We start from the raw sequence: 27208 nt of genomic DNA on the forward strand, positions 1-27208 counted from the left end.
ACCATCAGTTTTACCATATTGTGTACTAGAAAATGGCAAAAAAATTCCAAATGCTGAAAAATTGCAAAAAAAGTGCGATAGCACTATGGTTTTTGAGATATTTTATTCACTGTGTTCACTATATGGTAAAACTGATGTGTGGGTGTGATGCCTCAGGTCAGTGCGAGTTCGTAGACACCAAACATGTATAGGTTTACTTTTATATAAGGGGTTAAAAAAAAATCGGAAGTTTGTCCGAAAAAAGTGGCGCACGTTTTACGCCATATTCCGTGACCCGTAGCGTTCTCATTTTTCGGGATCTTAGGCTCAATGACGGCTTATTTTTTGCGTCTCGAGCTGACGTTTTTAACGGTACCATTTTTGCGCAGATGCTACGTTTTGATCGCCTCTTATTGCATTTTGCGCAAAAGTTGTGGCGACAAAAAAACGTCGTTTTGGCGTTTGGAATTTTTTTGCCGCTACGCAGTTTACTGATCAGATTAATTGATTTTATATTTTGATAGATCGGGCGTTTCTGAACGCGGCGATACCAAATGTGTGTATATTTTTTATTTTTTTAACCCTTTAATTTTCAATGGGGCGAATGGGGGGTGATTTGAACTTTTAGGTTTTTTTGTTTTTTTTTAATTTTTTAAAACTTATTTTTTTACTTTTTTTTTTTATTTTACTAGTCCCCCTAGGGGGCTATTGCGATCAGCATTCCGATCGCTCTGCAGTATCTGCTGATCACAGCTGGAAGGCTGTAAACAGCAGATACGCTGTCTTTCTCTTTTGCTGTGCCCCGGGCACAGCGAAAGTGAAACCAATTCATGTGTAGTACAGGAGTCATCACATGACCCTGTACTACCATGACAACTATCGGGAGTCACGTGATCGCGTCACGTGACTTCCGGTTTCGGCGGTAAGTAAAAACTTTACCGCGATTGCGCTTATAATGGCGCTGTCATGTATTGACAGCGCCATATAAGGGGTTAATCGGCACGAGCAGATAACGATTCTGCTCGTGCCTAGCAGGCACACATCTCAGCTGTGAAAATCAGCTGAGATGTGTGCCGATCGCGGCATGCTGCCGCCGGAGGACCGCGGGCAGTAAGATTATGTCATTTAGGACGTAATTTTACGGCCCGCGGTCGTTAAGGGGTTAATGTTTGCAAATACACACATGAACAAAGTTCTTCGTTTTTGGAGACATATCCTGTGGTCTGATGAAACTAAAAGTGAACTGTTTGGCCATAATGATCATCATTATGTTTGGAGGAAAAAGGGAGAAGCTTTGAAGTCTAAGAACACCATCCCATCTGTGACACACGGGGGCGGCAGCATCATGTTGTTGGGTTGTTTTATTGCAGGGGGGACTGGTGACCTTCACAAAATGCCATCATCATGAGGAAAGAAGATTATGGGGAAATACTGAAGCAACATCTCAAGACATCAGCCAGGAACGTAAAGCTTGGGTGGAAATTGGGTCTTCCAAATGGACAATGACCAGAAGCTACTGCCAAACTGGTTACAAAGTGGCTTAAGGAAAACAAAGTCAATGTCTGGAGTGGCCATAACAAAGCCCTGATCTCAATCCTATTGAACATTAATGGGCAAAGCTGAAAAGGCCGGTGCGAGCGGCGACCTACAAACATGGCTCAGTTACATCAGTTCTGTCAAGAGGAATGGACCCAAATTCCTACCAACTATTGTGAGAAGCTTGTGGAAGGAGATCCAAGACGTTACACCCAAGTAGAACAGTATAAGGCAATGCTACCAAATACTAATGAAATGTATGTAAACTTTTGATTTTGCAGAAAGTAATAAAAATGCCTTAAAACCTTCTCTCTCTCATTATTCTGGCATTTGGCAAATATAAATAATTTTGGTTCCTAATTGACCTAAAACGGGAAAGGTTTATTCTGATTTCATGTCAGATAGTGAGAAAAACCTGCAGATGTGTCTTTTTAGAGAGTGGATGTAAACTTCTGGTTTCAACTGTATATATCAATCTGTTCAGCCCATCCAGCTCTATACAATTCTGCCTGCAGATTGCACTGCACGTCCATGCTAATGTACCTCCCCTGTGCCAGCGGCCGAGACGCTCGGATCCAGAGCCGCAGTGCCTCGAGGGGTCTCCGGACCCGGGGATTCGCGCGGACACTCTAGTTAGAAGAAGGGGTATATACAGGGGAGTTAGAAGTTTGTGACGCCCCCCACGGTGCGTGGTATGGTGGGATACCACCGCTGCTGTTGGGGAGCCCGGTGGCGGTGGTATAGCAGCAGGATGTTTAACCCCTCCGTGGGTAGGGGGTTAGTGCCCCGGGGCCCGTTGGTGTTGGTGATAGGGTGCTGTTGGGGATTAGGAGAAGGGTTTTTCAGCGTACTCACTCAGTCCAAGAATACTGACACCGGCAGCTTGTAAAACAGAATTCTGAGCACCGCTGCAGCAGGGAGGGAGCACGCGTGGATCCGTGTTCTTGGTGTTGCTTGTTAGCCTGTGGCCTTTTCCGTGGCACCTTCTCTCTATTGGACCCTCAAGTATGAAACTATTCGGGTTCCGCTCACCCGTATGGCTAACGGAGTGAGCTTGCTCTCAGGGTTCACGCGTAGGATTTCTTTGGACTGTAATTTGGAAAAGTCCTATCCCATCGGTGCGCTAGTACCCCGATTTTGGAGCGGGTGAGGGATGAATCTTGAAGTCTTAACCCCCGTCAGGTAAATTACCGGGACGCGTGAAGCTACTTCCCGGCCTAGGGTCCACGTACCCCGTCATGCCCTGGCCCCTGCCCGGAGACGGCTCAAGGCTGCCCTCAAGGTTGCCCTCCTCGGCAGTCCGTGCCCCTTGACACGATTCCCTGCGACCGGGGTTCCAGCTCCTACCAGGCCCAGACCAACGTCTCCCACCTAATACACAAGGAGCCCTGCTCCTGTCCTCCTCTCTCTCTCACCTCCAACACTCCTGTGATCTCTCCTCTTGACAGTCACTGCACAACTACTGTGACCTCTCTCCTTGAGAGTCACCGCCCAACTCCTTTCCACTCTGTCACTTTCCCCTACCAACCCCCCATATGGGCGGCCCTATTCCCTTTAGGCCCCCCAATGGTGTGTCTGGTGGATATGGTGCAAAGTGTTTCTAGGATTTTGACTGGCTAAGCTGTTAGCAACACCAAAGGACCAGGATCCGTAACCAAGGAGGAGTGGATACCGTGCAGAAGGGCAGATTGCACAATACCCTGTGACGACCTGATAGGCCAGCGTGTCACACTGAAAGGTTCCCTTTAAGGCTGCGCACGTCCGGGGTATTGTACGTTATTATTACATTATTTATTATTACAATATTTGTCTCAGCATTTCTGCTCAAATACAGGATAAGGAATACCTCATGCTCTGAATGGCATCATCCAGCTCTTTCTTTGTGATCTCCCAGTTCCTTCGGTCGCCCTTAACAAATCCACTCACTATGACAAACACCAAGACAATAATGTTGATGGTTGTGAAGACTTTATTTACAGTGGTGGACTCCTTCACACCAAAGGAAAGAAGACCTGAAATGGAAAAATAAATATTATATAAAATACCTCTAGTCCACATCTCGATCTATTTTTATTTAAACTAAGTACCTCCTCCAATTGAGCCTGTTTTTTCTTCTGTGCCTCTCCGTTACAAAGTTATGTCCCTAGGTAATAAAGATGTGAATTTTCCCTTCACCCAACTGGGTGTGCACCATGGAAATTCTCTGGAGGCGTGGCTGTTTTGATTGGTTACCAGAGGATAAATAGCAAACACCCACACAGAAGTTCTGTGGTATTCGCCCAGTTGTGAAAATTTGCATCTATAATACAGGGGGGCATAACTTTGGAATAGAGGGGCACAGAAGAAAAAGGAAGACTGTTCCAGAATCAGTGGAGCAGCAGGAGTTGGAGGAGGAACTCAGTGGAAATGACACAATCCAGTGAAAAGATTGCTCTTAGGCACCCATGCACATTAGATTGAAGTTGTCGGAACCGGAGGATTTTGATGGAATGGGCCATTGACCTAGAGTGTATGGAGTTTTCCCCACTAACCAAACAGATAATGTCAAAGAATTTTAAAAGTTGAATTTCAAGTGATAATTCATAGAAATGTAATACCTGCAAGAATGAGTATAAGGCACACAGCAAAAATATCGGGGTATTTTGCTAGCCCTGGCATATCCATAGGCATTACACTGCTGAAAAACGTTCCTATTGCTCTTCCAACAAGGTCATCAAATGTAGCGCTCCAAGCCCGGGCAACACTGGACGTGCCTACAAGACAATACCCGATTACTGATCAATACAATTTTTCTCAATACATGTATTAACAATTTTTTTACACTAATTTAAACCAGATACTGATGAATATTCTTTTTTTTCTAATGTTCTGTTTATATTTTCAGATTTAAAAAAAAACCAAAAAACCCTACTGTACATTATTGTAGGGCCATCTATCTTCTCAGGACTGCATTCATATACTTTACAGCAGCCATATGTACATGGCAGCTTGTACTCTGGAGATGTTCATTGATTCTTATAGGAGAGTGTAGTGGGCATGCTCAGTGATCTGTGCAGAGATCACTGTACAGAGAGGTGGAGGAGGTGAACTGGCATCATGTGTCAGGATGATTGGTGGATGCAGGGTTATACATATATAGTGATACTTTTTATTGTGATCCTATGTTGGATGAGTGATGAGAAGTCATCTCTACAAAACAATATCAGTTTACTATTATATGACAAGATAAAAAATTACAGATTTTAGGATTTACTTAAAGGGAGGTGAACTGGCATCATGTGTCAGGATGAATGGAAGATGCAGTGTTAGGCTATGTGCCCACGCTGCGGAAAATGCGCGGATTTTGCCGCGGATTTCTCGCGGAAAAGCCGCGGATTTTCCAGAAATCTGCAGCACAGCTACTCCCCAGCCGTTTCTATGGCATTTGGGAAATGCTGTGCCCACGCTGCGGATTTTTCCGCAGCGGAAATCGTGCGGATTTCCGTGCGGAAAAATCTGCAGCATGTCAATTATTGTTGCGGATTTCTCCGCAGGGTCCCATATACTTACCTGCCTCACCGGAGTCACTTTCTCCGTCCGGTGTACAGGAGCGCGGTGAATCCAGGTCAGGAAGGAAGAGGTGGGCACGAGCTCCGGTCATGTGACAGCCGGAGCTAGTTCAGGCCCGCCCACCTTCTCCTGAAGACGCTGAGAGAGTGACCCGGCTGCCGGAAAGCGAGGTGCTGCATGATGGAGGTAAGTATGAACTCCCCCGATCACTGCAGCACTTGTTCTGCATTGAGGATGCAGTGCCGAAGCCATGGTACTGTATCCTCAATGCAGAAAGCCCGCACCATATCCGCACGACATTCCGCAGCATGGAAACAGACAAAAGTTGTGGTGCTGTTTCCTGGGAGCACCTGCGGAATGTCCAGCGGATATATCCGCAGGACACTGTCCCCGTGGGCACATAGCCTTATACATATATAGTGATACTTTTTATTGTGATTCTCTGTTGGATGAGTGATGAGTAGTGTTGAGCGGACCCGGATCGGCAAAATCCGGATCCGCACGGTTTGAGCGGCAGATCCGAGTCCGACCCGGACGCGGGATTCCGGGTGCACGATCCGGATGCGTTGGTTTTTTTTTTCCTCTCTCTCTCGTCCCGGATTCCACTCCCCATTGACATATATGGTGTCGGATTCCGGATCGGATCCGGACTTCTTTATCAACCCGCCGCAGATCCGCCGGACCCAGATTATTCCCAGTCCGCTCAACTCTAGTGATGAGAAGTCATCTCTACAAAACAATATTAGTCTAATATTATATGAAGAGATAAAAAATTACAGATTTCAGGATTTACTTAAAGGGAACCAGTATTGTAGTGCACATGTGCGGGCGGTCTTTCACCTTTACTCGCGTCTGCGCATTACAGTACTTTGATCTGACCTGAGCAGTGCAGAACAAAGCGCTCCTGCGCAGGACCGTAATGCCGGCTTGTGTGGATGACGTAGGACACGTCATCTATACTGGGCTGGGTCGAAGGAGGACGGGGATCACTATAAAGAGAAGGCGCCGGACTGGAGAGCAGCGAAACCATCGGACCGGACCGCCCCCTTAGGTGAGTATTATAAAAGTGATTTTTTTGCTCTAACGAGCGGCCTGGGCTCTTATATACAGTATTCTGGATTGCTGTATATAAGAGCTCATTGGTGGTGGAGGTTATAGGGGCCAAAGCTAGTGACAGGTTCCCTTTAATGTAGATAACAATATAAAAAATGTAGATAATATTACCAATTTAAAAAAAAAAAAAGAGAAATATACAAATATCAGTAAAATAGGTGATGAGACGTCAACTTAGCACTTGCCTATGACGTAGGACAGTATCAGGTTCCATCCGGTGATGAAGGCCCAGAGCTCGCCAACTGTTACGTAGGTATACAAGTAGGCAGATCCAGTCAGGGGTACCCGAGCCCCAAACTCAGCATAGCACAGTCCAGCAAGCACTGAGGCCAGAGCCGCAATTAAGAAGGATATGATGATGCTCGGACCAGAATCCACCTTTGCCACCTCTCCTGCCAGGACATAAACACCAGCCCCCAAGGTGCTTCCTACACCCAGTGCCACCAGGTCCACTGACGTCAGACATCGGCATAGGCCAGATCCTTGTGTGCCCTCTAAATTAATTTTTTTGGTTCTTGTTAGGCTTTGGTAAAAGTAGTGTACGGCATCACAGGACGGCATCTGGAAGGAACAAGAACGTAACAATCAGTGAGTGATATTAGGAGTGAATGAAAATGGAAGAAAATAAGATGCATGGGAAAAATGGTGCACAGCCACCGATGAAAATATATAATTTCTTAGAAAAAATAATTGCACCACAAAAAGGACAAATATGTAAAAAGAAATACATCATAAGGGTATGGATATAATATTCCAAAAAGATCATGTTAATATCACAAAAGGCCCTTTTCTCTCAAATATTGTTCACAAGTTTGTCTACATCTTTGTTAGTGACGCTTCTCCTTTGCCGAGATAATCCATCCACCTCACAGGTGCGGCATATCATGATATTGATTAGACAGCAGGATTATTGCACAGGTGCACCTTAGCTGGCCAGCATGATTATTGCACAGGTGTGCCTTAGGCTGTCCAGCATGATTATTGCACAGGTGTGCCTTAGCTGGCCAGCATGATTATTGCACAGGTGTTCCTTAGCTGGCCAGCATGATTATTGCACAGGTGTTCCTTAGCTGGCCAGCATGATTATTGCACAGGTATGCCTTAGGCTGGCCACAATAAAAGGCCACTCTAAAATGTGCAGTTTTACAGTATTGGGAGGAGGGGTCTGGGAGGGTCAGATAACTAGTAAGCATCTGGGATGAGGGTACATTGAGTCAGGGCTGTTGATGTCTTCACTGAATACAGATTTTACCTCTGAACTGAGAATTTTGATAATGACTGATCAATTCTAGCAGATAAAGAAGCAAATTTATCTGATAAGATATATTACAAAGTTGCTTATTTTCATATGTACTATTCATTAATAAAGTAAAAATTAAAATTATGGTTACTCTTTAAAGGGTTATTCCCTTCTCAAAGTGCCTCTCCCAACCTGTAGTCGGTATAATAATAATAATTATAATATTAGCAAATCCCTCCAATTAGAAATGTAGTATAGTTCTCCTGATTAGGTATGTCTCTTACCTCATGTGCAGGGCATTGCAGCTTAGGTATCCATGGTTATGTCCACTCATATAGTGAAAGTTAGTTGCTCATGGTTGTAACATGGATACCTAAGTTAAAATGCCCTGCACATGAGGTAAGAGACATAGTGAATCAGGAGAACTATTCTACATTTCTACTTGAAGGTATTCGCTAATATTATTATTATACCTATTACATATTGGGATAGGATCTTTGAGATGGGATTATCCCTTCAACTTACATTAGGACAGGTCATCAATGTCAGACTGGTGGGGGTGCACCCCCGCCGATCAGCTGTTTCCGTTGTCGGTGGAAGGTAGAACTGTTCATTTGCACAGCAAAGTTCTCAAGACAGACTTTTGGCTGCGCCTAGCTACTGCACATCCGTCTCCTTTTGACTTGAATAGAGGGCAGATATGCAATATCCAGCCGAGGCCACAATATAGTTGACGGAGCATTTCTGTCCTCTGCTGACAACGGGAACAGCTGACCACCAGAGGTGTCGGGTATCATGGGGTGTCACGGATGACAGACAGTAATTTCCACCTATAGAAGGTCACAGCGTTTGGCTGCGCAAAATGCTCACTGACTTTCTATTGTTCCTACTGTCAGTATTCATTGTAATAGTTAACCTTCCTCCTGGATTCATCTCTCCCACTTTTCAACCCAGCAGGAGCTCGCCTTCCACCCAGCTGCTGATCATCAGTATTATATTGGTGCTTAAATATTCCCTTCTTCCCTCGACTGGTGCTGGTGATATTATTCAGTTAATTGTAGCTCTGGTTGCAAGCAGATGGCTTGCTCACATTTGTAGTATCATTAATGAAGCTTTGCTGAACTCCTGCCTGTGTCATCTGGGGATAAGTAATTCATGCTTTTACCCTGTGTGTCCTCCTTGTGTCGTCTACAGTTGTTTAGTGGGGATGATGAAGAGTTCATCGAACGTGTTCCCCATTTAGGGTCCAGCACTAGAGATGCCTAGTCTGGTATCCGGCTCGGCGCATAAGTGCGGAACCTCTCTAGGGTGGTGAGGGATCCCAGGGACCAGCTCTAGGATTGGGGGTCACAATCTCCCCCTTCCCTAGACACAGGGGTCCCCTTCCCTTACCTTTCGCCGTTCACTTGGTACTGGGTGTCGCACCCCCAGCGATCAGACATTCATCCCCTCTCATAATGATAGGCCATCAATGTTAAAGGTCCGGACACCTCTTTAATATTATGATCTAAGGCAGGGGTCGGGAACCTATGGCTCGCGAGCCAGATATGGCTCTTTTGATGGCCGTATATGGCTCGCAGACAGGGCTCCTACCTGTCTATGGGAAGGATGCATGCACCGCGCTCCATCAGGCCGCGGTGCACGCTGATCAGGCCCGGACTGACAGGCGGGAGGGGCGGGACTTCTCCCGGTGGGCTGGCCGGTGGAGGGGTGGGGGGGCCGCCGCCCCCCGCCTCTCCCGCAGGTCTGCAGTGGCGTAGCAAAGGGGGGGCGGAGGGGGCAGTCCGCCCCGGGCGGCACATGTCAGGGGGGCGGCATTTTGGCCACTCGCCTTCAGTTCTGCTGTCCCTGGGCTGAGTTCCGGGGACCGCAGTCCTCGGCAGGAAACTGTGCCTGCCGTCCCTTTAAGGCAGGGGTGGGGAACATCCAGCCCGCGATGACCTTTTCTGCGGCCCCCGGGGCACTGGGTCAGATTCCCGGAGGCTGCAGTGCTCGGGCAGCCGCTCATCTTGTCTATTGCCGGCAGACAGCACTGGGGGTGGGACTTCCTCCCTCCGGCTCCTACATGCTCCCTGTGAAATTGCAGATAGAAGCAGAGTGATGGGGCAGGGGCCTGTATAGTGCCGTGCGTTCTGCCCCTCACCCTCCAGTTCTGTGCTCTGCTGCTCAGGTCTATAAGGTCTTTTCTTGGAGAGAAAAGAGGAGAATGAAGCCAGCCCTTGAACTGCTGCATCCATCACTTGTGCTGCACCTGATCTTACAGGACAACTAAGCAGCAGGTACTTATATGTGTGTGCTGTGCATACGGCGCGTGCGTGTGCTGTGTATACGGCGCGTGCGTGTGCTGTGTATACGGCGCGTGCGTGTGCTGTGTATACGGCGCGTGCGTGTGCTGTGTATTCGGCGTGTGTGAGTGTGTGCTGTGTATATGGTGTGTGTGAGTGTGTGCTGTGTATATGGTGTGTGTGAGTGTGTGCTGTGTATATGGTGTGTATGTGTGCTGTGTTTGTTGTGTTTGGCACTTAATAAAGTTTCATATTGTGAGGTTTATTGGTATATCTAATTCCTGGTGTGCATATGTTTACCTGCAGAGCTTTTTTTCTTCTCCTTATGTACTGTGTATACGGCATGTTGAGTGCTGTGTATGGCTTGTGTGTGTATCTCCTGGGTCTGAGCCTCTCCTTTTTGTTCATTTTCTGTAAGACCAACACTTTTAAAAGGGCCACTGACAGATACAATTGCTCCAGCGGTCACTTAGTACACAAAGGAGTGTTCCTCTCTGCTGCACTAAGCCACCGCTGGACCTAAACAATAATTCGCTGTAAAATAATAAAATATATAATTGACATAACTGACAATGCGTTGTGTGACATGTCCAATATTCCAGCTTCTTTCTTCTGCGAATGCCTCAAAGCTGGCATTCTCTCAACATCAGGTGGGAAGAATGCCAGCTTCCAGTCATGCGCAGGAAAAAGAAGAAGCCAGACTGCTGGACTGATGTCATGCATCGCAAGTTCACAATGTAAGTTATTTATTTGATTTTTTTACTGCTAATTACCATTGTTTCAGTCCAGTTGTGGCTTTATACAGCAGGGAGGAGCATTCCTTGCTGTACTAAGTGAACATTGGAGCGATTGATCTGTCAATGACCCTTTAAACATATTGTACGGCTCTCGCGGAATTATATTTCAAAATATGTGCGTTTACGGCTCTCTTAGCCAAAAGGTTCCTGACCCCTGATCTAAGGGGTTATCCAAGTTTGTGATGAAAGTCTGCATCCCCTGATGTAACTACACTAGTTACGCTCATATACATGATAGCTGGTACACAGGAAAATAAAAATTAATTGGAGTGCTCCTTTAAAGGGGTTGTCCACTACTAGGACAACCCCTTCTGATTCCACACGTTTCCCCAAGGTAAAATAAAAAAAGGTTATACTCACCTCCTGTACCAGCACCGTTCCAGCATCCAACCGGCGTCAGTTTCTCCACCGTCGGACAGAGGACGAGTCAACAGGAAGTGAGCGTCAGGAGACACACACCCTATAAATTAAGTGGGCTCTCCTCACTACAACAATGTCGAACATGAATGTTAACTCTGGTTTATGCAACTTGTGGGGCTCAGAAGGGAGGGGGTTACTCTGGACTCTGTTTGGCCTGAAGACGCGTAAAAAGACAGACACCATGCCAAACGGGTGGTCAAAGTGACTCTCTCTGCCTCATTACAGTCCCATTGGTAATTTTGTCTGCATAAAGTTTTCAGAGATTTACACGTAATCCCTGGTGTAAGCGCTCAGCGTAGAGCGCAGGATAAATGTGAGCTGTGCCTTACTATGTTCTTTAGGAAACAGAATAAAAAAAATCAACAGCAGTTGAAGAATTGGGCCTTATTTTTACGCTATTCACCTTCCGGTATAAGTGTTAGGGCTCCTTTATTTCTCAGGTCAGTATGATTACAAAGATACCAGATTTCTATAGTTTTTTTTCTGACTAGGCCACTTTTTTTTTTTTTTTTATTCTGACGAGTGTCATTTTATGAGTTAAAAACTCTGGAACGCTTCAATTTATCCCCCTGATTTTGAGATTGTTTTTTTGTGACATACTGTATACACTTCATGTTAGTGGTGAATTTAGGATGATATTTTTCTTGTTTATTTTTGAAAATGTTGGAAATTTGGTAAAAATTTGGCAATTTTCAAACTTTGAATTGTTTTGCCATTAAACCAAAGAGCTGTCTTACACAAAATAGTTAATAAATAACATTTCCCACATCTCTACTTTACATCACCACCATTTTTTAAACTTTTTTTTTGCTAGGAAGTTAGAAGGGCTAAAATTTTATCAACAATTTCTCATTTCTTTCAACAGAATTTACAAAACTGTTTTTAGAGATCACATCACATTTGAAGTGACTTTGAGAGGCCTAGGTGACAGAAAATACCCAAAAGTGACCCCATTCTAAAAACTACACCCCAGTCACATTGCTCAAAACCACATCCAAGAAGTGTATTAAAGGGAACCTGTCATCAGAAATTTTGCACTAAACCTAAAAGATTCCCCCTCTGCAGCTCCTGGGCTGCATTCTAGCAATGTTCCTGTTGTTTATGTGCCCCCTTTCTGACCAAAACAAAGACTTTGTAAAGTGGTACCTTTTTGTATTCAGATCTTGATAATGGTACACGGGGGCGGGCTCTCTGGTGTCCGTTAGTCTGCCTCCCTTTCGCTTTAGGCCGTCCCCCATCGCGCAATTTCAAAGAGGTGACGTGAGGTAAGCTGGCCATCGCTTGCACAGAACGGTGGAGGCGGCGGTGAAAGCGCGACCACGAGATTATGGGCGGGTACTTGCTGATGAAAATCACAGCGCCGCCCATAATCTCGCGCATGCGCAACACATCACCAGCGGTCACACTGCACATTGCAGTCCCGCGAGAGTGGCACGGCGCATGCGCGAGATTATGGGCGGCAATAATCTCGCGCATGCGCCGTGCCACTCTCGCGGGACTGCAATGTGCAGTGTGACCGCTGGTGACGTGTTGCGCATGCGCGAGATTATGGGCGGCCATAATCTCACGCATGCGCCGTGCCACTCTCGCGGGACTGCAATGTGCAGTGTGACTGCTGGTGATGTGTTGCGCATGCGCGAGATTATCGGCGGCGCTGTGATTTTCATCAGCAAGTACCCGCCCATAATCTCGTGGTCGCGCTTTCACCACCGCCTCCACCGTTCTTGTTACGGTTGCTGCGAGCACTGGAGACTATGTCCAGATTTCTTGCTACTGCACATGTGCTAGCGCTGGAGACTAAGTCCAGATTTCTTGCTACTGCACATGTGCGAGCGCCGCAGACTAAGTCCTATCTTGGAGCCATTGCACATGTGCGGGTGACATCATCGCTGACACGAGGTCACATGTCTCTGACACCTTCTATGCCGATTGGTCGCTGGTCATGTGCTTGTGATGCCTTGCTCGGTGATAGGCCAGCATGACGTCACTCCTGTCGTTCTGGCAGCGGATTGGCTCTGGTGTCCTCCATCTTGGATGAGGCACAGAGTCTATATAAGACCCTGACACACGCCGCATGGCGCTCAGTCCTCTTGGTTCATGCATAAGAGTAGACGCTCTGTGCGCGTTCCTCTAGGCATTCCTCTGTCTATGCTAGGTGAGCGCTACCGGCAGGGAAGCGTTCTTATACCTTACAGCTTCGGCTGCTGTCCGTATCCTTACCTCTTAGGGGAGCGGACATAGGCAGGTGCCTGAGGCACATGGTCTGGCTGGGCCTTGTGGTTCGACTCGTAGGTGGACGTTGCCGCTAGGGTAACGTTCCTTATACTGCGTCTGGCAGTTGTTCGTATCCTCGCACACTAGGGGAGCGAACAGAGGTAGGAGCTTTGTGCGGCTTACGCTGCTGTTCGTCTCTTTTGCACCACTAGAAGAGCGGACCTAGGCAGGTGCCATATCTAGTGGTTCGTGTCCTCGCAGACTAGTGGAGCGAACGCAGGTAGGAGCTTTGTGCGGCTTACGCTGCTGTTCGTCTCTTTTGCACCACTAGAAGAGCGGACCTAGGTAGGTGCCATTTCGCACACATTGCCTTTGTCTCTGTGATTATTAACAGAGATCATTCCACACACCCTCCAAGTAAGGTAGGAATTGCTTTACTTACTTATTATATCCTTCTGTGAGTTAACAAAGGTATTGCACTCTGCCATAGTCTGCAGCAGAGTCTTTGCACGATGGACCCTGACTGTCTGATACTCCTTTAGGTTATTATCAGACAGCCCCCCGTAACATTAGGACTGAGCCAAGGGTCTGGCAGTTATGGCAGAATATCAGCAGTTACACCGTTACATACAAGTACTTGAGTCACGGCTCAAGAGTATAGAGGATAAACCTCAGACCATGGTGACATCTGCACATGATCCTCGACTTGCTCTGCCAAACAGATATTCTGGCAATGCCAGATCATGTCGTGGGTTCATTAGTCAGTGTCAGATACACCTAGAGGTCAACTCTTCTCGCTTCTCTACGGAGAGGTCCAGAGTAGGCTTTATCATCTCCTTACTTCAGGACAAAGCCTTAGAATGGGCGACTCCCCTATGGGAGCGCTCTGATGTGGTTACTCTGAGACATCAAGACTTTCTTGATGCTCTTAAGGCGGTATTCATGGGTCCGCAGGTTACCCATGATGCGGCCCTGAGACTGTTAGATCTATCTCAGGGTTCGTTATCCACTAGTTCTTATGCCATTGCTTTTAGAACTCTGGTGGCAGAACTAGATTGGCCAGAGAAGGTGTTGATTCCTATCTTCTCGAGAGGGTTGGCAGGCTATGTCAAGGATGCTCTTGCTACTCGTGAGGTCCCTGCTTCTCTGGAGGACTTGATCACAGTAGCAACGAGGATCGATGTACGCCATAAGGAACGTAGACTCGAGGTCTCTTCCTCACGCCCTAAGCATCGGGCTATTCCAGCTGTTGAGGGTCCACTACCATCTTCCTCAGCATCTGAAACATCTCCCACTCCTATGGAGTTAGGTCATACGTCTTCCAGACTACGCAAGTCTTGTCCTCCTATATGTTACGTATGTCGTCAGGCTGGGCACTATGCCAACAAGTGTCCTAGTCATCAGGGAAACTCCCTGGCCTAGTAACCATTAGAGGGGGGTTACTAGAGACGTCTTCTGCACCCTCTAAGTGTTGTATCCCAGTTCAGCTCTCGTTATCTGAGAATACATGGCCTATTATGGCTTTTGTGGATTCCAGAGCTGACGGGACTTTTGTGTCCTCAGGATTTGTAAAGGGACACAATATTCTCTCTATCATGTTAGAGGCGCCTATTCCTGTCCGTGTTGTTAATGGAACTATGTTGTCTGACTCCATTACATTGAGGACAGTTCCCTTGCGCCTTTCCCTGTCTCAGGGTCACATAGAGATTTATTTTGTTGTTTTGCCTGAGGGTATAGACGACGTCCTTCTGGGTCTCCCATGGCTTCGGACTCATGCTCCTCACATTGACTGGGAGTCTGACAGCATTATTAGTTGGGGTTCGAAATGTCAGTCCCGATGTCTTCCCTTACCACCTAAGGTTGTTGCGGTTGCATCAACTGATCTCTCTCCCATACCTACACCCTATCTGGATTTCGCTGACGTGTTCTCCAAACAGGGTGCTGAGGTTCTTCCACCCCATAGGCCGTATGACTGTGCCATAGACCTTATCCCAGGTTCGGTTCCACCTAAAGGCAGGGTTTACCCCCTGTCGATACCTGAGTCGGAGGCCATGTCAACCTATATAAGAGAGAGTTTAGAGAAGGGGTTAATTCGTAAGTTTGTCTCTCCCGCGGGAGCTGGGTTTTTCTTTGTTCGGAAGAAAGAGGGTGATTTGCGTCCCTGCATAGATTACAGGGGTCTCAACGCAATCACAATAAAGAACAAATACCCATTACCTTTCATTTCGGAGCTCTTTGACAGACTGAGAGGAGCTCAAGTTTTTACGAAGTTGGATCTGCGGGGTGCGTATAACTTGGTACGAATTCGAAAGGGTGACGAATGGAAGACCGCTTTTAACACCCGAGACGGTCACTATGAATACCTCGTCATGCCTTTTGGGTTATGTAATGCACCCGCAGTATTTCAGGACTTCGTAAACGATGTGTTCAGGGATTTACTGTTATCCTCAGTAGTGGTGTATCTGGACGACATCCTGATTTTTTCTCCTGATCTGGAGACTCATCGTCAGGATGTCGTTCGTGTCCTTTCCTGTTTAAGGGAGCACTCATTGTTTGCTAAACTCGAGAAATGTGTATTCGAGCAGTCCTCATTGCCTTTTTTGGGTTACATTATCTCACAAGAGGGCCTGGCTATGGATCCTGCGAAGCTCTCTGCTGTCCTGCAATGGTCCGAACCTCATTCCTTGAAGGCGGTGCAACGCTTCTTAGGATTCATAAATTATTACAGGCAGTTCATACCCCATTTTTCTACTTTGGTGGCCCCTTTGGTGGCCTTGACTAAAAAAGGTGCTAATCCCAAAGCCTGGTCTACTGAGACATCTCAGGCTTTTGAGGCAGTAAAAAGACACTTTTCAACTGCTCCCGTTCTTCAAAGACCCGATGAGAGTAAGCCCTTCCTCTTAGAGGTTGATGCCTCTTCAGTGGGTGCTGGTGCGGTCTTGTATCAAAAGAACGGTGCAGGTAGAAAAAGGCCGTGTTTCTTCTTTGCGAAAACCTTTTCATCGACAGAGAGAAACTATACCATTGGAGATAGGGAACTGCTCGCCTTGAGATTAGCCTTGGAGGAGTGGCGTCACTTGCTGGAAGGAGCGAAACATCATTTCCAGGTCTATACAGACCATAAGAATCTGACGTACTTACAAACCGCTCAGCGTCTGAATCCTCGCCAAGCCCGCTGGTCCTTGTTTTTCTCCCGCTTTCAGTTCTCCATCAACTATCTGTCTGGGAGTAAGAATAACAAGGCAGACGCCCTGTCTCGCTCTATGCTTTCTACCCAGGAAGAGATTGACGAACCTCGTCTTATCCTTCCCTCCAGGGTTTTTCATACGCTCTCCCCTGTGACGTTAGACCAAATCCCAGCGGGCAAGACCTTTGTTCCGCCTGATCGACAGAATGATATACTGTCATGGGCCCACACCTCAAAGGTGGGTGGGCATTTTGGTATTAGGCGGACACGAGAGTTACTGGAGAGGTGGTATTGGTGGCCACACTTAGCCAGCCACGTCAAGAGATATGTCGGTTCCTGCTACTCGTGTGCTCGCAACCGTCCATTACGGCAGAGACCGGCTGGGCTCTTGCATCCTTTACCAGTGCCAGATAGACCATGGGAGGTGGTAGGCATGGACTTTGTGGGTGATCTTCCATGTTCACAGGGACATAGATTTGTGTGGGTCATTACGGACCATTTCTCCCGGATGGTTCATCTCGTACCGTTATCGAGAATCCCATCTTCCAGGGTACTAGCCAAACTATTCCTCAAGCATGTCTTTAGGCTTCACGGGATGCCAGATCGTATCATTTGTGATAGAGGCCCGCAATTTACTTCCCGTTTCTGGCGAGATCTTTGTAGCCTTCTGCAAATTGAGTTGAATCTCTCTTCGGCATACCATCCGGAGACCAATGGTTTGGTTGAGCGTACCAATCAATCTATGATTATATACCTTCGACACTTTGTTGCTGAGAACCACGATAACTGGTCCTCCCTCCTACCCTGGGCAGAATTTGCCCTTAACAATTCGCTGGCTGAGGCCACTGGGCAGACACCGTTCGTACTCAATAATGGGCAACACCCTAGGGTACCGGTACCGTTTCCCGCTGCTGCACCTCCTCCTCTTGTGGCCGACTGGGCAACTAATGCCAGAGAGGTTTGGGATCGGACTCAAGAGTCAATCCAAGCAGCTAAGGACCGTATGAAGACGGTGTCCGATCGGTTTCGTCGCCCGGCTCCTGTCTTTTCTCCAGGGGACTTTGTGTGGCTCTCTGCAAAACACGTGAGACTTAGAGTGAGCTCTGTCAAATTTGCTCCTCGCTTCCTGGGTCCTTATGAGGTTCTTCGACAGGTAAATCCTGTAGTCTACCAATTGAAGTTACCCGTCCATCTTAGGATTCATGACAAATTCCATGTCTCACTGCTAAAGCCGGCTATTTTACCTCACGCTCGTGAAGTGCACCCTCCTGCCTCTAATTCCTCACGCTCTAGCTATGAGGTACGAGCCATAGTTGGTTCTAAGATGGTTAGAGGGCGCAGGTTCTTCTTGATAGATTGGGAGGGTTACGGCCCGGAACATCGCTCATGGGAGCCTGAGGAGGCTGTCCATGCTCCCGACTTAGTTGCCGATTACCTGCGTCGCCGGGAGGGGGGCCCTTGAGGGGGAGGTACTGTTACGGTTGCTGCGAGCACTGGAGACTATGTCCAGATTTCTTGCTACTGCACATGTGCGAGCACTGGAGACTAAGTCCAGATTTCTTACTACTGCACATGTGCGAGCGCTGGAGACTAAGTCCTATCTTGGAGCCATTGCACATGTGCGGGTGACATCATCGCTGACACGAGGTCACATGTCTCTGACACCTTCTATGCCGATTGGTCGCTGGTCATGTGCTTGTGATGCCTTGCTCGGTGATAGGCCAGCATGACGTCACTCCTGTCGTTCTGGCAGCGGATTGGCTCTGGTGTCCTCCATCTTGGATGAGGCACAGAGTCTATATAAGACCCTGATACACGCCGCATGGCGCTCAGTCCTCTTGGTTCATGCATAAGAGTAGACGCTCTGTGCGCGTTCCTCTAGGCATTCCTCTGTCTATGCTAGGTGAGCGCTACCGGCAGGGTAGCGTTCTTATACCTTACAGCTTCGGCTGCTGTCCGTATCCTTACCTCTTAGGGGAGCGGACATAGGCAGGTGCCTGAGGCACATGGTCTGGCTGGGCCTTGTGGTTCGACTCGTAGGTGGACGTTGCCGCTAGGGTAACGTTCCTTATACTGCGTCTGGCAGTTGTTCGTATCCTCGCACACTAGGGGAGCGAACAGAGGTAGGAGCTTTGTGCGGCTTACGCTGCTGTTCGTCTCTTTTGCACCACTAGAAGAGCGGACCTAGGCAGGTGCCATATCTAGTGGTTCGTGTCCTCGCACACTAGTGGAGCGAACGCAGGTAGGAGCTTTGTGCGGCTTACGCTGCTGTTCGTCTCTTTTGCACCACTAGAAGAGCGGACCTAGGTAGGTGCCATTTCGCACACATTGCCTTTGTCTCTGTGATTATTAACAAAGATCATTCCACACACCCTCCAAGTAAGGGAGGAATTGCTTTACTTACTTATTATATCCTTCTGTGAGTTAACAGAGGTATTGCACTCTGCCATAGTCTGCAGCAGAGTCTTTGCACGGTGGACCCCGACTGTCTGATACTCCTTTAGGTTATTATCAGACAGCCCCCCGTAACAGTTCTGCGCAAGCGCTGGCCAGCTTACCTCACGTCACCTCTTTGAAATTGCGCGATGGGGGACGGCCTAAAGCGACCGGGAGGCAGACTAACGGACACCAGAGAGCCCGCCCCCGTGTACCATTATCAAGATTTGAATACAAAAAGGTACCACTTTACAAAGTCTTTATTTTGGTCAGAAAGGGGGCACATAAACAACAGGAACATTGCTAGAATGCAGTCCAGGAGCTGCAGAGGGGGAAACTGTTAGGTTTAAAGCTAAATTTCTGATTACAGGTTCCCTTTAACGCTTCAGGTGCTTCATAGGAACTAAAGCAATGTGGAAGGAAAAAAATGAAAATCATCTTTTTCCCACAAAAAATGTTACATTAGACCAAATTTTGACAAGGATGACAGAAGAAAATGCCCCATACTATTTGTTGAGCAATTTCACTTGAGTATGCCGATACCCCAAAATGTGGACCTGCCCCCCCACTTATGTTGGTCAGATGTATGTATGTATACATACGAGTTGCCTCCCCCATTATGTTGTAATGTCCCCCGCCCTGTTCTAATGTCCCCCATCCTGACCTCCTTTCTCATAAATATGTCCCCAATCCTGGTATATATGCCCCTTCCTGGTAAGTATGTCCCCCATCCTGGTATATATATTCCCCATCCTGGTATATATGTCCCCCATCCTGGCATATATGTCCCCCATCCTGGCATATATGTCCCCCATCCTAGTATATATGTTCCTTATTGTAGCCCACATTCTGGTGTATATATAACCCCATCCTGGTAAAAATGTTCCCATCCTGGTATATATGTCCCCATCTTGGTATATATGTCCCCATCCTGGGCCCCTCCTCGTATATACTGTCCCCCTCCTGGTATCTACTCTCCATCTTCTGGGCCCTCCTGCTATATACTATACCATTCCTGGGCCCCTCTTGATATTTACTGTCCCCCTCCTGATATGTACTGTCCCCCTCCTGGGGCCCTTATGGTGTGTGCTGTCCCCTTGTTGGGTCCCTCCTGATATACACTGTCCCCCTCCTGATTTATGCTGCTCCCTTCCTAGTATCGACTGTCCCCCTCCTGGTATATATGTCCCCATCCTGGTAAATATTTCTCCGTTCTGTCTAAAGGAAAAAACAACATTATTCTCACCGTCCCTGGCTCCCATGTCGCGCAGTATCCTCCTGTGTAGCCAGCACACAGTGGCCAGCAGCTTTTATCGGTGTCGGTGCTATTGCAACGCATAACGTCATTGCCATGTGCCGCCGTCAGTCACTGGAACACCGATGAAAGCTGCCAGCTTCTGTTTGGCCAGCAGTGTGTATCACAGTAGAGGGTCCCGACGGGTCTCTGCACCGCTATGCATTTCAGCTGGACGTGCAGCCTCAGACGCACATCCAGCTGAAACAGGGCCTGGGGCCGGTGGGCACCCTGCACCCCCGGGCTCGTCATGGTTATGATTCCTGCGACTGCGATCGTTCCGCCCCTGGGTAGAGGGTCTATTGCAGATTCTGCCAGTTCAATGGGAGAAATATAGATACATGCAGTAATTCTTGACTGATGCTATTGTAGTTTGATCAAGGGGTCCATCAAGCTCTGCTGGCAGACTCCACAAAGCTCCATGGATTTCATTATAGATCAGTGTAAACAGAGCCTAATGCATTCTTGTCCTGTTAGAGTGGGAACCAATGGTACCATCTCATAATTCTGCCTTTGACCTTCATTTTACATTATCTCAATATAGATCAATAATTCTGAAGAAATCCAACATTTAGTAGCAGAAAACTTAAGGAACTTTATAAAACAGCAGAAAAACTTACCCTCGGAGAGCTGTGCTTCCAGCACCTGATCTGTTCCTCCAGAAAAGTATTTCTAAATTAATTCCCGAAAATCCTTTCCCCCCTCGGTTTAAGCCTTTCTATTATTTTAACCCTTACTTTACTTCCCCGGTAAAGAATCATGGCACAACATTGCATCCCACTGTCACTACCAAAACACCAAAGATAAGTCCTGCTACCGGCATGATATCGAAGCTCGCTGCTGGACACCAATGAATGAGATAGAAAAACGGGGTTAAAGGCGCCAGCCCAGTCCAATACTAAAGAACTATTCAACATTTGCTATGTGTTTCTCCAATCTCATAATCTCCTTTCTTTGGGAATGTGCTGCAGGTCTCGCCTCCGCTTGTAGTAAGCAGCCATAGTCAGCAAATTGTTGACTCGGAGCCTATCCGTTGGCACCGAGTATGAGAGGGAAGAAGTATTTTCTTTGATAGAAGAAAAGTTAAGGAAACAATAATTAAAAAGTTTGACAACATCTGACTCATGAATGTAAATTTCCATCATTCGGACAAAATGGTTTATTGTCCTTTCTCCTTATTCTGTAATGTACAAAGCCCTCATTCATATTCCTAGTCCCATTAAATAGCAGTTTTCTGCTGGATTTTATCAGTGTTACAATATCAGTTGCTGTTGGCTCCGGATGCCAAACTTTTGTACCCGCTCTCCACTGAAATACACAGTGTGTCCACCAATGTCCTGTCCACCGCTATTAACTTGAGAAGGCCGGCGGCAGCTATAGGCATAGAAGTGGTGTCTAGGTATAGTAAAGTAGCCATGCGCTACGCAATGAAACCACCTATAGCGCCACCTGGTGGAAAACAACGGACTTTGGCATTTTTATCTCAAAAACGGAACGAGATAGAGAAAAAAAGTGAATTATAAAGTTGTAGGGCATCATCAATTCAATACGAATCGACACCTTGCATACAGAAATGCTATGATTAGAACGTGTAAAACTCAAAAGGCTGCGAACGTGAAGCGATACCTCATGGAGACCTTCCTACAAGTCATTGGGTAGCGTGGCTGCATGGAGTGGCCTCCACGCTCACTAGAACCCATTGGACTTCTTTCTGTGAGGTCACATCAAACAGCAGGTGTATGCGACCCTTCCACCAACATTGCAGGACCTACGACGACGTATCACAGAGGCTTGTGCAAACGTGTCACCTACCATATTGCACAATGTGCAGCAAGATACAGTATGCTGTGCAGAGTCCAGATGTGCATTGCAGCTGACGGGGGCCACTTTGAGCATCAAAGTTAAATAAGCACCATATGCGTGACCAGCATTCAATGTTTTGAGGGTTATGGGTTTCATATCATAGCATTTCTGTATGCAAGGTGTCGATTCGTATTGAATTGATGATGCCCTGCAACTTTGTAATTCACTTTTTTCTCTATCTCGTTCCATTTTCGAGATAAAAATGCTAACTCCGTTGTTTTCCACCAGGTGGCACTATAGGTGGTTTCATTGCGTAGCGCATGGCTACTATACTATACCTAGACACCACTTCTATGCCTATAGCTGCCGCTGTTCTGAAGTTAATGGCGGTGGACAGGATATGGGTGGACACACTGTATATTATGCTGTGAGCCTGCTTGTAAAACTGCATTTGCATAGAAATAGGGGTGATACCACATGAAGAGTTATTTCGGCACCATATTACTGGGCTGCAAATGCAAATGATCCACGTGGTCATATCATAACATACAGCCCAGGTGCCAAGATTAGTGGAAAATACTGGAGTATCGGTGCTTGAGTCTTGGGGGATTTATTATTTTTATGGCATTTTTTTTTACATTCACAAAGTACCCCTTTAGGGTATGTTCATTTTTGCTGCAGATTATTCTAAATACCCCCCCCCCAGGGTGTTGGGAAAAAAATGCTACACACAGTACACTGTGTTTTCACTTGTGTTTTTGTTTCCCATTCATTTGAATAGGGTAAAAACGGTGAAAGAATTAACGAGTTGCAGATTGTAAAAAAAAGTGTCTTCTGACCTTTGTCTAGCTGGTAACTGGAATAGTTTGGAATAGTATATACAGCCCTGTTCACACTGCATTTCTGCACTGCGTCCAGGGGAGGTCCACCTGAATCCCCCTTGAATAGGATTCACACAAATCCCCCTATGGGGCTATAGACTGCAATGATACAAATGGAGTTCAAATATATTCCATAGATGTTTTTTTTCTGTTATTGACCCTCTGTTTTTTTCCTTGGGGTATGTCTCAATGCTGCAGTTTTGTGTTCACCACAGATGGAAGCCTCTTCTAAAGATGATGCACAAGAAAGTCTGCAGTTTGATGAAGACAAGCATTCTAAGGACATGGATTACTGGAACCGTCTTGTATTCTGATTAGAGCAATATTAACTTATTTGGTTTAGATAGTGCTAAGCATGTGTGGCGGCAACCAGATGAGGAGCACATAGACAAGTGTGTCCTGCCTACAGTCAAGCATGGTGGTGGGAGTGTCATGGTTTGGGGCTGCATGAGTGTTGCTGGCTGTGGGGAGCTACAGTTCATTGAAGCAACAATGAATGCAACATGTACTGCGACATACTGAAGCAGAGCATGATCCCCTCCCTTTGGAAACTGTGCCGCAGAGAAGTATCCCAATATAACAACCTCAAACACACTGAGGGTAAAGATGCTGGACTGGCCAAGCATGTCTCCAGACCTAAACCCTACTGAGCATCTGTGGGATCTCCTCAAACGGAAGGTGGAGAAGCACAAGTTCTCTAACATCCACCATCTCCGTGATGTCGTCATGAAGGATGGAAGAGGATCCAGCGGCTCCTGTGAAGCTCTAGAGAACTCCATGACCAAGAGAGTTAAAGCAGTGCTTGAGAATAATGGTGGCCGCACAAAATATTGACACCTTAGCCACAATTTGGCCATTTTCACTCAAGGGTCAACTCAGTTTTGTTCCCAGCAGTTTAGACATTAATGGCTGTGTGTTGAGTTATTACTAAATTTACACTGTTATACAAGCTGGACACTGACTACTTTACATTGCATCAAAGTGTCATAACTTCAGTGTTGTCCCATGAACATGGTGAAGCCAAAGACTGTATCTACAGTTTTATGTTTTTACATAAATATTCTTAATTATTGGTGTGTTATATTTTGCATTTTGTGTTCTTTATTTTGTGCGGGGGGGAGGGGGGGTTATATTTTTTTAGTTTTTTAAAACCTTTTTCTTCTTTTTTTTACCTAGTCCCAGGATGGGACGTCAACTTTCCCTGCTCTGATGACTGATCTAATGCTTTTCAGGCAGAATCCACCTGAAAAAGCACTTTAGAACTGCTACAAAGAATGAACACATGCACAGCAATGTCAAAACAACTTGCTGTGTACATGTTCTGTTTTTCTCTATTATTCTAAAAGCTTCAGGTTTCCAAAGCCGTAAAGTGTCTAAAACAAATGGCCTGACCATTCATCAAGAGGCTTCCAAATTGGAAGCCTCTCGCCAGTTTAGCCATAAAAACAACAAAAACATGCCAAGTAAGACGCTTCAGGAAAAACAATGCCCATACCCTTAGAGGACCTGCCAACTCTTTTACTATGACCTTACTTATACAGTGTGTCCATCCATATCCTGTCCACCGCCATTAACTTCAGAACGGCGGCAGCTATAGGCATAGAAGTGGTGCCTAGGTATAGTAAAGTAGCATGCGCTACGCAATGAAACCACCTATAGCGCCACCTGGTGGAAAACAGCATTAGCATTTTTATCTCGAAAACGGAACGAGATAGAGAAAAAAAGTGAATTAAAAAATTGTAGGGCATCATCAATTCAATACGAATCGACACCTTGCATACAGAAATGCTATGATATGAAACCCATGACCCCCCCAAAACATTGAATGCTGGTCACGCATATGGCACTCATTTAACTTTGATGCTCAAAGTGGCCACTGTCGGCTGCAATGCACATCTGGACTCTGGACAGCATACTGTATCTCGCTACACGTTGTGCACAAGCATCTGTAATACATCGTCGTAGGTCCTGCAATGTTGGTGGAGGGGTCGCATACACCTGCTATTTGGTGTGACCTCACAGAAAGAAGTCCAATGGGGTCAGGTCAGGTGAGTGTGGAGGCCACTCCACGCAGCCACCATACCCAATGAATTGTAGGAAGGTCTCCATGAGGTATCGCTTCATGTTCGCAGCCTTTTGAGTTTTACACGTTCTAATCATAGCATTTCTGTATGCAAGGTGTCGATTCGTATTGAATTGATGATGCCCTACAACTTTGTAATTCACTTTTTTTCTCTATCTCGTTCCGTTTTTGAGATAAAAATGCTAACTCCGTTGTTTTCCACCAGGTGGCGCTATACGTGGTTTCATTGCGTAGTGCATGGATACTTCACTATACCTAGATACCTCGTCTATTCCTATAGCTGCCGCCGTTCTCAAGTTAATGGTGGTGGACAGGATATAGGTGGACACACTGTATATGGAGCATCTTTTCGTAGAATTTAGCATTCGACCATTTCTCCAGAAGTGTTATTTCATGGAGAAATACAGGTATATACCAATTTTTCTTAAATCATAATTTAAAAGAAAAAAAAAATAAATTGTCAAGCCATAGTCAGATCCATTAAATACAGTACATAAAATAATAAACACCGTGGGAATCAACAATAACTCATTTAGCACACATGCTATATAGGAATATATCACAGTATCATAGACCTACTGCCAAGAAAGATGATGCCTTATGATATCCAGAGACCGCATCATTAATTCAATAATCATCTTCAATGAATGTTTCGCATTAAGCTTCTTCAGGGGGTTAATGCAGACCTGTCTCACACCCCTTAAATAATGGTGGCTTGACTTGGAAAAATCCTTTTAATAGATGCCGATAAATCTGTGAATATGGTGTATTAAATAATTCCCTTACCAATCTTGGTCTTGTAGACAATAAATAGACGTGTAGGCGTGTTCAACTCTTCATAAAGAAATCCATTGGTTCTCCGTGAAATACAGCAAGACAACACATTATAATCTAAAGTTAGCTTAATATCTAAAACTTTTTACCTTATTTGCCCGGAGAGACTATAGTCTGGTAGTCATGGCACACAGAGATGTGGAATGGTCCAGAGAGAGCGGAGAGAGAGGGCAGAACCTCCTTAATAAATAGACTCTGAGAACGGATTTCTTTTCAGCTGGATCCCCACCTACTGCTGCCCTTTATCAGCCCCTACCGCCAGCTCCAACAAGGAGATCTGTCTAGAAACACTTTTTTTCCCACAACACTTTCCAAATTCTGTACAAGTAACAGAGGGCTGATGTGCTGCCTGCTAGGGCTAAGGCTGTAATTAACATTTAGAAGAGACTCATTGTGGCAGGAAATTTCTATCACTTCATTGCTTTCCTTGGAATTCATGTTTTCTATTGAGTAATTTGTTTAAATTTTGATATTTTATTTTTGACTCCCTTATATGGAAAACCTTTTTATTTACATGATTTTAAAGAAAGTGATCTTAGGCTAAATGGCAAAATTCCAGTTTAGTATATTGTACTGTTTCTTCCATCACCAACTATACTAAATCTTAAAAGTATTTTCTCATCATTTTAGAAGCACAATGCTGCCCTGTCATCTTGCTTACTGGTTGATTGATACTTTGACCCCCAACTGTGTGCTCACCAATACAGCAAGAGAAAGTAGCTTTACATCTAAAGCATAGGAGGCGAGCAACAGAGGAGTGCATCGGAGGAGCACATCAGAGCAGTGCATCAGAGGAGCGTGTATCGGAGGAGAACAAAGGAGTAGTGAATCGGAGGAGAACAACAGAGGAGAGCAATGGAGGAGCGCAACGGAGGAGTTTATCAGAGGAGCTCATTGGAGGAGAGCAATGGAGAAGTGCATAGGAGGAGCACAACATAGGAACGTAATGGAAGAAAGAAGGAGGAGCACATCAGAGAAAAGCAACAGAGGAGCACAAAAGAAGAGCGCATCAAAGAAGCGCAACATAGTAGAGCAATGGAGTAGAGCAATGGAGGAGCACATCAGATTAGCGCATTGGAGGAGAGCAACAGAGGAGCACAATGGAGGAGGGCATCAGAGGAGCGCAATGGAGAAGATCAATGGAAGAGCACATCAGAGGAGCACATCGGAGGAGCACATCGGAGGGGCACATTGCAGGAGAGCAACTGAGGAGACCAACGGAGGAGCACATCAGAGGAGCACATCAAAGGAGCACATCAGAGGAGCACATCAGAGGAGAGCAACTGAGGAGCACAATGGAGGAGACCAACGGAGGAGCACAAAGGTGAAGCACATTGGAGGAGCACAACAGAGGAGCGCAATGGAGGTGCATATCGGAGGAGCACAGCGGTGGAGCGCATCAAAGGAGAACATCAGAGGAGCTCATCAGATGAGAGCAACAGAGGAGAGCAACGGAGGAGGAGCACATCAGAAGACCAAATTGGAGGAGCACATCGGAAGAGCACATTGGAGGAGCACATTGGAGGAGCACATTGGAGGAGCACATTGGAGGAGCAC

At 46.4% G+C, this 27208-nt stretch overlaps 1 protein-coding gene across 2 annotated transcripts in view; it reads right to left on the reverse strand.

Annotated features, from left to right (window-relative positions):
• LOC142303168 (cationic amino acid transporter 2-like) overlaps positions 1-25863 on the reverse strand; it is a 43471-nt gene extending 17608 nt beyond the window's left edge. Inside the window, exons 1-4 of one of the 2 annotated variants that reach the window (XM_075344339.1) lie at positions 25604-25706; positions 6363-6738; positions 4113-4268; positions 3362-3527 (exon numbers count right to left, since the gene is read on the reverse strand). In XM_075344339.1, the coding sequence (XP_075200454.1) occupies positions 3362-3527; positions 4113-4268; positions 6363-6738 (698 nt within the window). In that variant the 5' untranslated portion in view covers positions 25604-25706. Of the gene's footprint in view, positions 1-3361; positions 3528-4112; positions 4269-6362; positions 6739-25603; positions 25707-25740 lie in introns of those variants that run through there. The other variant, XM_075344338.1, reaches the window with a different exon arrangement.
• Positions 25864-27208: the final 1345 nt, after the last annotated feature.

The sequence above is a fragment of the Anomaloglossus baeobatrachus genome, chromosome 4, assembly GCF_048569485.1.
Source record: "Anomaloglossus baeobatrachus isolate aAnoBae1 chromosome 4, aAnoBae1.hap1, whole genome shotgun sequence".
NCBI lineage: Eukaryota > Metazoa > Chordata > Amphibia > Anura > Aromobatidae > Anomaloglossus > Anomaloglossus baeobatrachus.